The sequence below is a fragment of the Coenobita brevimanus genome, chromosome 64 (genome assembly GCF_032717465.1).
Source record: "Coenobita brevimanus isolate Jiangsu-jjx chromosome 64, ASM3271746v2, whole genome shotgun sequence".
Classification (NCBI taxonomy): Eukaryota; Metazoa; Arthropoda; class Malacostraca; order Decapoda; family Coenobitidae; genus Coenobita; species Coenobita brevimanus.
In genome coordinates, this window is record NC_137017.1 from 33,617,635 (window position 1) to 33,632,160 (window position 14,526).

A 14,526-nucleotide genomic window follows, 5' to 3' on the forward strand; every position below is an offset into this window, starting at 1 on the left:
CGGACATGTGTAAAAAAAAAAATGTTTTTTATCAACCATCTCACTCATGCAAGGCCATTGAAACACCATCACTATCACCAAATAACAGTGCATATGCTAAGCGAATAATACTGTGTGTGATATTAATTGGAGTGATTACTAATTATGTATGAAATGCTGATACTTGTGACTTGAAAACCATGTCTGTCAAGGATGCTACCACTGATGGAAAATGGAAAGCATGGTGCTACTGAGGGCCTTTTTTAAAGGCTACACGGCCCTTGATCCGCAATGTATCCCCATTAAACCCATTTTAAATCATTATTGATTTAGTCAGTCAATAAGCATGCAATAGGTTTCCACGAAGTAACCCCATTGCATACCAGGTCATGACTGTGTATTGTATCAAACTACAGAGGAGTTGCTCTATCAGGCTATTTATCTATTGCCAGACACCTCAGTCCCACAAGGGATAGTCACAAACAAAGTGCCCCCATGTCACTCTGTTCCCTGCCATTTCACCGCCCTCCCCCCAGCTCATTCCTCTCCACTCCATCTGTCCACATCATCCTCTGCCTCCCCTTTCCTTTTCCCCACCTCCACCTAACTGACATACACTCTACTTGTTAGTCTTTTGCTCTTCATCCTCTTCACATGGCCAAACCACCTCAGTGTATTTCTCTTAACACTTTCTGTCACATCCACATCCACATCGAAAACTCCTTCACTTCCTCATTTGTCGATCTGTCTCCATGTAACTCCACATGCTCCTCTCAAATAACCCATTTCAGCTACTCTAACACTTGTCTTGTGTTGTCCAGTAAGGTCCAAGCTTCACTTCTGTATGTTAGAGTTGGTATCACAATACTATCATGCAGTGACTTTTTTGTTTTACTTCCATGCTCACTTCCCTGTTTCTTTTCACTGCTTTCAAAGAACCAACAACCTTTCTTCCTTGTTGCACCCTTTCAAGCACTTTATCCTCCAAACTTCCATCCATACTCATCACTATCTATCTATTCTACTATAGCCTGACGCCCTAATCCCGCAAAGGGTGGCCGCAGACAAAACGCCTCCAAGTCACTCTGTCACCCACCATTTGACTCCCCTCCCCCCAACTCACCCCCCCCTCCCTCATATACCTCTCAACTCCCTCCCTCCACCTCATCCTCAGTCTACCCCTCCCTCTCCCTCCCTCCACCTCACCTACATACACCCTCTTAGTCAGTCTTTCATTCTCCATTCTCTCCACATGTCCAAACCACCTCAGTGTATTTCTCCTAATCTTTTCAACCACATCACACTACCGTAAATTTAAGTATTCACATGCACCATTTCCTTATCGTCAAACCCCTTTGTACATTCAGTGACTTCATCTCACTTGAAGACTATAATTCTGCTCTTCTCTACATTCACCCTTAGATTTCGCTTCCTACACACTCTCTCTCCCAAACTCATTCACTAAGCCTTGCAGTTCCCCTTCATCATCACTTAACAATACAGTATCAGCTGCAAACAACAGTACAGGAAGTTTCCAAACGGTGCCCTTGCTCATTAGGGCCGCTCCAACATTCACTGTCCTATCTTATACCTCTTTTATAACCCCATCCATGTACAGATTGAACATCCATGTAGACATGACACATCCTTGTTTCAGTCCAACATTTAGATAGAATAATTAACTCAATTCACTATTAACATGCACTGCAGCCTTAGCACCTTCAAATATACTCTTCACGACATTCAACAACTTCTCATTTACCCCATATATTCTTAATATTTTCCACATTCCATGGCTATCCACTCTGTCATATGCTTCCTCCAAATCCATGAAGGCCACATCCAACTTCTTTCCTTCTCTAGAAACTTTTCCACTAAAGACCTAAGGATAAATATTTGATCTACACAACCACTTCCCTTCCTAAAACCCCCCTGTTTTTCTCCAGTTGACTGTTCTGTTATTTCCCTAACTATGTCAATAAGTATCCAGCCATATACTTTTCTGTTACACAGAGAAGACAACTGCCCCTATGATTACCACACACTTCTTTTTTCCCTTTTCCATTGTACAGGGCAATAATTATACCTGACTTCCAATCCTCTGGGACTCTACCTTCCTCCCAGGCCAATCTGCACATTTTCCACATCCATTCTACTACTGCCTCTCCCCCTTGTTTCAGCATTTCATCACACACTCCATCATTTCTTGGGGCTTTCCCCATTTTGACTTTCTTCATTGCTTGCACTCCTTCCATCCTACTGATCTCTTTCTCCTTTCTCACCTCCCTCTTCCTCCCAGCCAATCCCCAGCCACTTACACTCACATTACAATAATCCCACAGTTATCTGACATAGCTATCGATATATCCAGATACGGACAAAATCCGGATGCTGAGCAATATCCTTCCTACTAATACCCTACCTATACCCAACCTACAGTATATGTACATTCCCCCACCTAATTATGGTAGTGTTCTTTGGTCTTTCAGCTACTGTGCAATACTGTATTCAGACATGAAAACACAACTGTTAGTGTCCAGTATAATGCTAGACTGTTTCGGCTGTATGGATTCCTCAACTGATCACAAGTAAATCAGTTTTTTTTTTTTTTTTTTTTTTTTTTTTTTTTTTAATGTGTCCGACTCTGGGCAAAGGCTTCAGGGCCTATTGGAACCCCACAGCTGATCACCAATTTATATATCAGCTTAGGCGTGATCTCTCTGTTCCAACCAAGGTTATAACGTTGCGCCTGGTCGAGGTCACTTCCGGCTGACACACTCCACCAAAACGTCTTCTCACACACTGGAGGTGGTGGGAATCGGTGTAGAATCCTGTTGAAGGAATTTAGAGGTAGCGTGTGCAGGTGAACTGAAACGGAGTAGATTAAATCTCTGTTTATTGACCACAGAAAGCTACAACTGCGACACTGAGAGAGCTCAGAATTTATACGTCCCTCTTGTTCTAATGATACGTGCGTTCTGTTCTATCTGGCCGGCGTCCCCTCTGGGTGTGGCACTGGGTCAGCATAAAATAGAGATGCCAAACCCCAGAGACAACTGGGATTTATACATGAACAGAAGCATCATAACCTTACCATGTACATTATACACCTCAGTAAAGTAGTATTGATTACATTAAAGTATACCAACAAGGTAAATATTTCCCCAAGACTTTATGCATATATACCATTCATATTTTTATGTCGCCTTCCCTTTACTCTAGTGTTTATAATAGAAAATGCAGGGCTCTGCAAGTCCTGATTGCACATCCTTCCCATGCCACACTTTACAGTGATTTGGTGTTTGGTTGTTTATCATTCAGTTACACATTGTTAATTATGAGTAAACAACTTTATATGCAATATGTAACAATAGTATGAAACTACAGCTTGTCATGGGAAACAATATTGGCACCAGAACAAGACACTAGAAAAACAATGCATAAACAACTAGAATGGCACTCAATAGAGCGCGTTGCTCCGCCAGCGCTCTGTCGTGTAGTGTTAATGAAAGAGAAAATAAATTCCTGGAACTGCACCTGTATCCGGATCCTCACCAAAATTTAATGGAGTGTATTCTAGGCCAAGGCCCATTCTTCAACCAAGTTTCGTGGAAATCCGTCCAGTAGTTTTTGTGTACTCTTGCTCACAAACTAACCAACCAACAAACAAGCAAACGGACAGGGGTGTAAACATAATCTCCTTGGTGGAGGTAATAAAAGTCCAGAAAATTTCACAGTACAGTACTTGAACCATACTTACCACCCAGTGAATGGTTGACAGGCGTCGTAACCTGCTAGCCCCCAGCTGGTGTTCAACAAATGTCCTCCTCCTCCTCCTCCTCCTCCTCCAATACCTTGCTTTTATAGCTACTTGTGAGTTCATTCCCCTTTTGTCTACAAGACATGCCATAAACAACGTACCCATACATAGCATTTCATCATGTCTATATATTTTTCAGTTAATTCAGTGCAAATAACGTAATATAAACACAGATTAGGATCTGTACAGATTGCCCTGAGTTAACGGTCACTACTCTTACTCTGACCTGTGATGGGCTTGGATCACTGAGGGTTCCTATTAACCAAGTGATCACCAGTGGGATTTTTTTTTAATGTACCAGGGGGCATTCCTTCAGGGGGAAACTTGTGTACTTGTCCCACATGGGAGAGTTCCTTGTCTCAGTGAAGTGAACGGAGCTAGGGCTTGATTGACTGCTGCCTACCTTGAAAGCGCCAGGCAAGGCTGCCACACCACCCCTAAACATCCACACTGCACTGTGCAGTCCCCTCGTGTCCACAAGACACTCCGTAAACTTAACATACCAGTACATAGCGTTGCCTCACGTCATTATATATTTTTCAATTTACTCAATGCAAGTAAGGTAATATACAGTAAGCACAGATTAGGATCTGCAAAGATAGCTCTTAGTGAACAGTCACCACTCATACTTTCGACTGTGATTGGATGGTATTGTGCAAGAAAGCACTGCCTGTGAACGAAGGAGATAATTAACCCCTTCACCAGGGCCGCATGTAGACATGGTGAGGACCTAAGCTATGGGAAGCTGTAGAGTCCCTATTTGGCAGTTGTTAACAGAGAATAAGGCTGTGTAACAACTGATATTGGCGGGAATGCCTCCAAGATGCTTAACAAATATGCAGAGTGGGACAATTGGTTAAATCAATACTTAAATATTAATTAGAATAAAACTAACAAATTTCAAAATTCTGATTTTGATAGACCTCTTCAGACCATGAGGCCCTAAGCTGTAGCATGTTCAGCTTATGACTGAATCTAGCTGTGCCCTTCACTCACAATATGGACTTAAGTTTGACTTCTCCCATGTCCTCCTGAAAGTTACACATCCACCCACACACACACACTTCAACAAAGTCTTGCCACCCACCAACAAAGTTCATTCCATCCATTCACCTACCAATCCTGCCTTCTCATCTACCCACTCTGGCCAGTCACCAACCCACCCACCCACCAACCCAGCCCACCCACCCTGTCTACCCACCTGTCCAGCAACCAATCAGCCCACCCACTTACCTATCCAGCAACCAACCCACATCACCCTGCCCACCTGCCCACCCACCCTGCATACCTTACCCACCATGTCCACCCAGCCCACCGCTACCCACTCACACTTCCCACCCACCTTGCCAACATGTCTAATCATCACTCCCACTCTGCCCACCAACCCATCATGCCTGCTCACCCTGTCCACCCAACCCAACCCTCACGGTTCCATCCCTTCATTCCACCCACTGCCTGACCCACCCATCAACACAGCGCACTCAGCTGCCCAAGAACGTAGACCACACGCTGAAATACTCGTAAATGAAAAATATTACGCGGATGAATTCATATGACAGGCTGTTTTGCATTGGAGTAAATTGGTCTTTCGTCCAGCAATCTATTACAGATATTCAGTTCATTGTATTAGTAGTGAGCTGAGTGAAAGTGGCCTTCAGATATACATTCATATTGTATTTCTGAGTAATTCTTTACTGAAGCTTGTTATTGTCATAGTTGTCTGAAATTTATTTATTGCATGTGGAGAGGATGGAGAGTGGGAGACTAATGAGGAGAGTGTATGCAAGTGAGGTGGAGGGGGGGAGAGGGAGGGGAAGGCTGAGGACGAGATGGAGGGATGGTGTGAAGATGTATATGAGAGAGGGGGTGTGAGCTGGGAGCAGGGCAATGAAATGGCATTGGACAGGATGACATGGAGGTGATTTATTTGTGGCCACCCCTTACCATATTGAGACATCTGGCAATAGATAGATAGATAAATAGTTACAGTATCTGCATGAGTAATTTTTTTGTTCCTTTTAGAATCCTGGCTGGTCTTGGATTCACTCGTGAGATGCAGGGCCGTGCGACCAAAAACTTCTCTGGTGGCTGGAGGATGAGAGTATCCTTGGCTCGGGCACTTTTCATGGAACCCACACTGCTGATGCTGGATGAGCCCACGAACCACCTCGACCTTAATGCTGTTATCTGGCTTGACAACTACCTACAGGTGACTCATAAATGCAACTTTTCTGTGATGTCATCTTTGTCATGTTCACCTCTACGTGGCTGCTTTGATTTTACTTTTTTCATTCTCCTCTCTGTCCTTTTTCCTTTCGGAGGCACAGTAGGAGGTAGCATTGAGGCACTTTCATCACCATACAGGGATTAGAAATGTTGATGGGAGGAATCATCCCAGGTTCAAGGAACTGAATAGTAGGTGCATTACTTGTGTCCCAATATGAATCTCATGAGATATGACAACCTTCCCCTGGAGTTGCCAATGCCTTGCTTTAAAAAAAAAAAAACCTAAGCCAGATTCCCATGTCTCTGGCTATGGAACCTATGGGAAACCATGCATTTGATCAACATATTATTCCTTGGAGGATCTTTGTGTGCTCCACTGCTTTTCTTGTCTCCTGTGTATCCTTTGGTATGTAGAGGGGGACAGGGGTTTGGTGGCATGCCACTTTATGCACAAGCTCATCGACCATCCATTGGAGCTCGTGAACGTAATACCTCAGTCGCCAGAGTCACATTTGCTTGTGTTAATTTTCACACACAATTGCATATGGTAAAAATTAAAGCATGAGGGAGAGACAGTAGTAGAATGGATGTGGAAGATGTGCAGATTGGCCTGGGAGAAGGGTAGAGTCCCGGAAGATTGGAAGTCTTTTTTTTTTTTTTTTTTTCTTTTTTTTTAATGTGAGGAAGAAACAACTAAAGGCCTGAAGCCTGCATAAGAGTTCATTCCAAGAAAAAAACAAAAACAATACGAAAGAGCCAAATTCAAGATCTGTTCATTTCGAGATGCCTGGACACACTGCATTTTGAAAGACTGGAGATCATAGGAAGTAGGAAATACAGACAGAGGGAGACAGTTCCAGAGTTGCCTTGTTGCATAAATGAAGGACTGGGAGTAACGGTTAACTCTTGGATTAGAGAGTTGGACAGAAAAGGGATGAGAGTTTCTTGCTAGATGGGATGCAGGGAGGGATGCAAGCAGACAGTTCAGAGGAGCAGTGGCCATTGAAGTAACGATAGAAAAGAGATAAAGATGGAACAGTGCGGTGAAGAGACAGAGGTTGAAGGGAGCCAGTAAGAGGAGGAGAGTTAATGAGATGAAAAGCCTTTGACTCCTCCCAGTTGTGAAGAGCTGTATGTGGGGAGCCTCCCCACACATGAGAGTTGTACTCTACACAAGGGCGAATAAAATCCATGTATAAAGTCAACAACTATGCAGGGGTAAAGAAGGTATGGAGATGGCTTAACACGCCTGATCTCTTGGAAGCAGATTTTACCAGAGATGTAATATGATCTTTCCAAAATAAATCCCGAATGAATGAAACCCCAAGCATGTTCAAGGATGATGCAGGATTGAGCTGGGTATTATTAAGCATTAAAGCATACTCCTGTGGAAAATTTTGTTGGGTTGATAGGTGTAAGAACTGAGTCTTTGATGCATTAAAAACAAGATTATTTTTACCCCAGTCAGAGATACGAGAGCCAAGTCAGACATTAGGTGTGCCATAGCCTCATCCCTTGTTTGTTGAAGTAACTGCTGAGGTGGACGTTGGGGGAACCAAATGGAAAGGTGAAGGATGGAATCATCAGCGTGCAGGTGGATAAGGTTAGATGTCCAGCGTAGAAGATCATTGATGAATAAAAGGAAGAGAGTTGTTGAGAGGGCAGAGCCCTGAGGAGCACCACTGTTGATAGATCTAGGAGAAAAATGATGGCTGTCTACAACAGCGGCTATAGAACAATTAGAAAGGAAGCTGTAGATGAAGGCACAGATAGAAGGATAGAAGTCATAAGAGGGCCATTTGGAAATTAAAGATTTATGCCAGACTCAATCGAAAGCTGTTGAAATGTCAAGTGCAATGGCAAAGCTTTCGCTAAAATCCCAAAAGGAGGATGACCAGGAGTCTGAGAGGTAGGTGAGAAGATCGCCAGTGGAGCGTCCCTGACGGAACCCGTACTGACGATCAGAAAGAAGGTTGTGATAGGAAGGATGCTTTAAAATTTTTCTGTTAAGAATTGACGATAATTAGAGGGTTGGGAATGGTCACCCTTCTTTGGGACTGACTGAATGAGAGCAAACTTCCAGCAAGAAGGAAAGATACAAGTTGATAGACAAAGGCGAAAGAGTTTACCTATTCAAGGTGTAAGCACAGAAGCACAGTTCTTGAGGACAACAGGGAGGACTTCATCAGGTCCATATGGCTTGTTAGTATTGAAGCCTGTGTTGGCAGAAAATACATCAGCTGAAGAAATTATAATGTCAGCCATGAGGAAGTCAGAGGGGGGAAGTGATCGAGGAACAGCACCAGAATCATCTAAGGTTGAATTGGAGGAGAAAGTCTGAGTGAAGAGATGTGCTTTATCAGTAGAAGAAATAGCTACAGAGCCATCAGAGTAGAAAAGAGGAGGGAAGGATGATGAGGTAAAGTTGTTAGAAAGGTTTTTGGCAAGGTGCCAGAAGGAGTGGGAAGATTTCGAGTTGGAGAGCATTTAGTTCGGATGAAATTATTTTTAGCAGAGCGAAGAACAGACTTAGCAGGATTCCGAGCAGAAACGTATAAAAGATGTGATTCAGGGGTGGGTTGGCTCTAGTACGTTTTATAGGCCCTCTCCTTGTTGCAGACAGCATTAGAACAAGCATGATTAAACCAAGGCTTTCTTGCTTTAGTGAGAGGATATGAGAAAGGAATGTATGCTTCCATGCCTGAGAGAATAATCTCGGTAATGCGCAAGGCACACTCAGATGGCTCCCAGCCATGGAAGCAATAATCATTCCAGGGAAAATCAAAGAAGTACTGCCTGAGGGCCTCCCAATCCGCAGCTCCAAAGTGCCACAGACGACTTTTGTTTGGAGGATCCACGGGCCGTACCAGAGCGATGGGACAAGTTAAGGTAATAAGGTTGTGATTGGAGGAGCCCAACGGAAAGAAAAGATTAACAGAGTCCAAGCTTCACTTCCATACGTTAGAGTTGGTATCACAATACTGTCATGTAGTAACTTTTTCACTTCCATGCTCACTTCCCTGTTTCTTATCACTGCTTGCAAAGAACCAGCAACCTTTCTTCCCTGCTGTACCCTTTCAAGCACTTCACCCTCCAAACCTCCATCCTTACTCATCACACTACCCAAGTACTTAAATGTACTCACATTTTCCAATTCCTCATCATCCAACCTCTCTGTACATTCACTGACTTCACCTCTCTCAAAGACCATCACTTTACTCTTCCCTACATTCACCTTTAGCTTCCGTTTCTTACACACTCTCCCAAACTCATCCACCAAACCTTGCAGCTCCCCTTCGTCTTCACTCAACAACACAGTATCATCTGCAAACAACAGTACAGGGAGTTTCCAAACACTATCCTCTCTCACCAGGACCACTCCAACATCCACTACCCTACCTTGTACCTCTTTTATTACCCCATCCATGTACAGATTGAACAACCATTGAGACATGACACATCCCTGTTTCAACCCAACTTTCAAAGAGAAAAATTCACTTAGTTCACCATCCACATGCACTGCAGCCTTCGCACCATCGTACATACTCTTCACAGCATTCAACAACTTCCCATCCACTCCATATATGAAAGTAATTTTTTTTAAATTAGCAAACGTTTTTGTTCCATTTTGTCCCCTAAAACTCTAAAGCCTGTATGATTGTGGGGCAAAGTCGGTGAGATAAGAGAAAGGACTGATAGCTGTATGCTTAGTTGGTCCATAATGTGTTGGGAAGTGCAAAATCAAACAAAAAATGTGGAACTGAACGCTGACTTACGAGAGCACATGGATTTTTTTTTTTTTTTTTTTTTTTTTTAAGCAAACATTTTTGTTCCATTTCTGCCCCTAAAACTGCAAAACCCACAATGAGTGTTGGCTAGAACTAGGTGAGGCATGAGAAAAGATTGATAACTGTATGCTCAGTCAATTGGAAATGTTGGGAAACATGAAATCGAATGAAGAATGTGGAACGCTAACTTACGAGAACCCATGATGAGAGAGTAATTTTTTTTTTTTTTTTTCTAAATTGGCAATTTCATTCCATTTTTTCCCTTGAAATTCTGAAACTCATCATGAGTGTTTGGTAGCACTAGGTGAGGCACAAGAAAGGACTGATAACCATATGCTCAGTTGGTCCAAAATGTGTTGGGAAACGTGAAATCAAACAGAGAATGTGGAACTGAAAGCTGACTTAAGAGAACACATAGATAATGATTTTTTTTTTTTTTTTTTTTTTTTTTTTTTTTTTTAAGGCCTACATTTTTTGTTCCATTTTGTCCTTGAAAATTGTGAAACCCATAAATTTTCGTCTAACAATGTGCCTTTGAGTGTGCCCAGGAAAGGTACCCAGATGTAAGCCAGCCAATTATGGGCAGTCTGGAGGATGATGTCACTGTGTGCGACTTCCAAATTTCATCGTCAGGCCAGCTGAGTTCTCGTGTGAGCTTGAGTTGTGTTGATATGATGTCTCATTATGCTGAGCGCGTTAGAACCAAAATATGTTACTCAACCACGTGTTACTCAAGGATTGAGGGATTATCCAATGTAATAGAGCCCAAGGCATGTTCAGGTAATGGCTCCATCCAAATAATGGACTTCTGCCCTGATCCCCATTTGTACATAACCTGACTTTGAATGCCAGTGTAAAAGGCCACTACAGTACATCATACAACAGTACTCTCTTTGGTCAAGCAGACCTAAAAATGCAGTGGGCACACAAAACAATGGTAAAATGGAATAAAATCATGGTAAAATAGAATAAAATTATGATACAGTACAATAAGCTAGAGAAAAATTATCAACACTCGTGATTGAACCATCCTGCATCAATCTTACCCAGGATCTTCCTCTTCTAAAGAGTCAGCACTACCCTCTTCCTTTTCCCTGGTGAAGGAGCCATCATCACACCCTAGGAAGAGGCATACAAGAAATAGCAAGGCCTGAAGCAGGTAGGGAACAACCACAAAATCACCACGTGTACCACCATAACAACTGTCTTGGAAGAGCTGTTTACTACTGAATCGCCGTTTGGGACCTGAAAGCGAGTGAGGGGGTCTCTAGTGGACGCTGTTTGAACAACCCAGCCAGACATGGTGGTGCCACCAGGCTTTTCTGTCTGGCTGGGCGCAAAATTGTTCACTCGGCCGTAATTCCCACCCGGATGCAAACATTTTGTCTGGAGTTTTGGAGAAATGTACGAATATTGGTTTCGAACAGCCAGATCACAGTGTCCGGGTAATGGCCATCTGAATAATCGAGAGATTACTGTACAGTAATCCCCATACTGTCTGGAAGCCCACTTTCCGGACACCCCACTTACCAGACATTGTGGGCCTGGACCTTTGGAACCCAGGAATGGCCCAAAAAAGAAAGAAATCGCCCTAAAATCCGATTTTTTTTTCCCACCCGTAATTTGAAATTGCCGCGTGGCGCCGAACAGCTGTTTACACCACCACCTCTTCACCCCTTCCTTCCTCCCCCCTCCCCTGTCAGGGTTGCCATTTGGTATTTTTCATTACCAAATGTGGGCCAATTTGGTAATGAAAAATTCATTTGGTAATGAATCAGAATAATGCATTACCAAATGAATATTTCACATGTATGAGGATTCACAGGATGGAGATGGTGGATTGTTTACTCTCTCTGATTAATCTGCTACCCTACATAGCGTGAAAATAATCAACATGCTGTTAATTATACGGTGAGTGATTACAAGTATTTCCACTTATATATATAATTATTGAAGAATAAATGCTAGCTTTATGAATCTGGTAATGAGAAGTTAAATTTGGTAATGAAAATTGAGGAGTTTGGTAATGTGGCCGAGTTGCGATCTGGCAACCCTGCTTGCCCCTCACCAGCAGTTACTGCCTAACTGCGATCATGAGTAGATGCTTATCACAGTGGATGCTGCATGTGCTCGTTTTTTGTGAATAAACTGCAATACCTCGCCACTAGACCACACGGGAATTTACGGTGTTGTGCAGTGTTAAGAAATTAGAATTTAGAGTGCAAAGGATTAACTGTGGAGTGCAAACTGGCGGTTGAAACTGGCATGGTGAAATTAACAGAATGTGCAGTGTTAAACAATTATAACTCACAGTGCAAAGAATTACTATAAGTGCAGCACAACACTGGATTACTGTATGTGCTTCAAGAGCATTTTCACCCCTGCCAAAGCCTTAGAGAAGGCGGCCACAGACATGCTGTAAGTACCCTGGTTGAGGTACAGTCACTTCTGATTCCTCATTCTTTGGTTCCTTTTCATTTATTTCATGCTTTATGTCCATTATTGGTGTGAATAGGGTCTTAAATAGGTTTAAATAGGTGCTATGCATGTCTGGTAGGGAGTTATTTAGGTGGCTTCCAAAGTTAGGCTGGGTTAGGGTCCTTAAGTACAAGTCCAGGAGGCTGGGGCCCACTATCTGGACGGGACCAGTTTCCGGACATGCCTTTGGCTCTATTACGTCAGATGGTAGAGGGATTACTGTATATGCGAACATAATGTATATCCGATTACAGTTCAATATATGGTGAGATATGTCATTGCAGTCATGAGAGTATGAACACCACAAAGGAAAGCTTTCATGCCATCATGATGCAGGACATGGTAAGGTGGTAATATAGAAAGAAATGTGTGTGAATATTATCACCTGTTAAGATGCCGGAGAGGGATGCTATCATGTGGTTACACCAATAAAACTGCAGTTGTACAAATACCCCTCAACTCTCTCTCTGTCTCCTCGTAGAAGGATGGTGTACTGCAAGAGAGGAGTAGTTTCAACCTGCCAACCACCAGACTCACATTCTATTGAACCAGAAACAACAACAATGCCTTAAACCTGTGGCTTTATTTCTTTTTATGAATTATGCCAAATGATTGTACCAAGCTGAAAAGATTGATATCACGCTGAAGGGATATCTTAAGAGAAGTATCCTCTGGCTGAAGGAATAGCTTAAGATTTAAGCTATGTCTTCAGCCTGAGGATACTTCATTAAGGCCATCCCTTCAGCTTGAAGATTTTCTTTTAAGCTGAGTACTGTATAATCATCTGGCATAATATCCTCAGGCAGCAGGGATAGCTTAAGAGAAATATCCTCAGGCTTGAGGGATAGCTTAAGAGAAATATCCTCAGACTGAAGAGATAGCTTAAGGGAAATATCCTCATACTGAAGGGATACCTTAAAAGAAATATCTTCAGACTGAAGGGTTAGCTCAAGGGAAATATCCTCAGGCTGAAGGGATAGCTTCAGAGAATTATCTGTAGGTTGAAAGCATTAGTGAAAGGTAGGTCTGATATACTGAAATGAGGTGTTGAGAGTTTACAGAACAGTATATAATGTAGATTATTAATGGTGGTTATGCTATTACAAGATATTTATGGATATGATTTTTGAAATGCAGGACACAATAGTTGTTCATATATATTTTTTTTCTACAGGGGTGGAAGAAGACTTTGCTTGTAGTGTCCCACGACCAGTCATTCCTTGACAATGTGTGCACAGACATCATCCATCTAGACCAGCAGAAACTGTTTTATTATAAAGGAAACTACTCTATGTTTAAAAAGGTTGGTACTCTATATTTTCATAGTGGATCTGTGTTTTGTATATTGAAAAGAGGCAAATTTACAGGGGATGTGAAGATTGCAATGGCCAAGGAAAGGGACTGATGCTGTGAAGGTGCTAATGTGAAACATAGGTATGAGTATAGATTGCATGATGACTCCACAAAAGTGTATTATTTCCTAAATGTATAGGTGTGAGACTGGTATGGCATGAATGAGAAAATTCAAGAATAAGATGAGTGTGTGGGGTGTAGTAGAGTGGATGAGATAACTGTAGTGATTCACAGGAGATCTGGAGTAATAAAGGCATAATAAGAGGATAGAAGAAAGTATTTTGTATGTATATGGTCATGAGGAAAGAATAGATCTAGATAAGGTTCTGAAAATATTGTATTGCATGTGAGTTGCAGGAGGCATGTAGGTTGAGAAGAGTGCAAATGGAAGTCGTAAATAAGTCTATGAGAATAATTGGGTAGAAAGTGGTATAGAAGTTAATGAAAGTAAGGAATTTATATAACATCCAGTTGGTTAGATGAAGTATGTACAGAATAAGTAAATGTCATGGATTTCGCAACTGTTTGTTAACTTGCTTGTGCAGTGGAACCAGAATTCTAGTAATGTATGAATGGTTGTTGTGTGGCCCATTACACATTTTTTTTTTTTTTTTTTTTTTTTTTTTTTTTTTTTTTTTTTACCCCAGTCTGTCCATTAAAGCAGACCCATCAATCACAGGTAAGCAACTGCCCTTCTGGGGTTGTCCCATAGGTTCCATGCACCAATGATGTTGTGTGTGTCATAGTGTGGCATTTGCTGTGCAGTGCTCCATTATGTGTGTTATGTTGTGTGAGCCTGTTCTGTTGGGCACTTGTCTGGACGATCTCTTTGTCCAGGCTATTCTGTAAGTCTATACAGTAATCACTCCAATATCCGATGTA

General features: G+C 42.2%; 1 protein-coding gene across 1 annotated transcript in view; it reads left to right on the forward strand.

The window, feature by feature from the left end:
- Positions 1-14,526, forward strand: part of LOC145404684 (ATP-binding cassette sub-family F member 1) — a 53,181-nt gene that overhangs the window by 21,735 nt on the left and 16,920 nt on the right. Inside the window, exons 6-7 of the mRNA XM_080276237.1 lie at positions 5,822-6,008; positions 13,466-13,594. Coding sequence (XP_080132363.1) covers positions 5,822-6,008; positions 13,466-13,594 — 316 coding nt within the window. The remainder of the gene's footprint in view (positions 1-5,821; positions 6,009-13,465; positions 13,595-14,526) is intronic.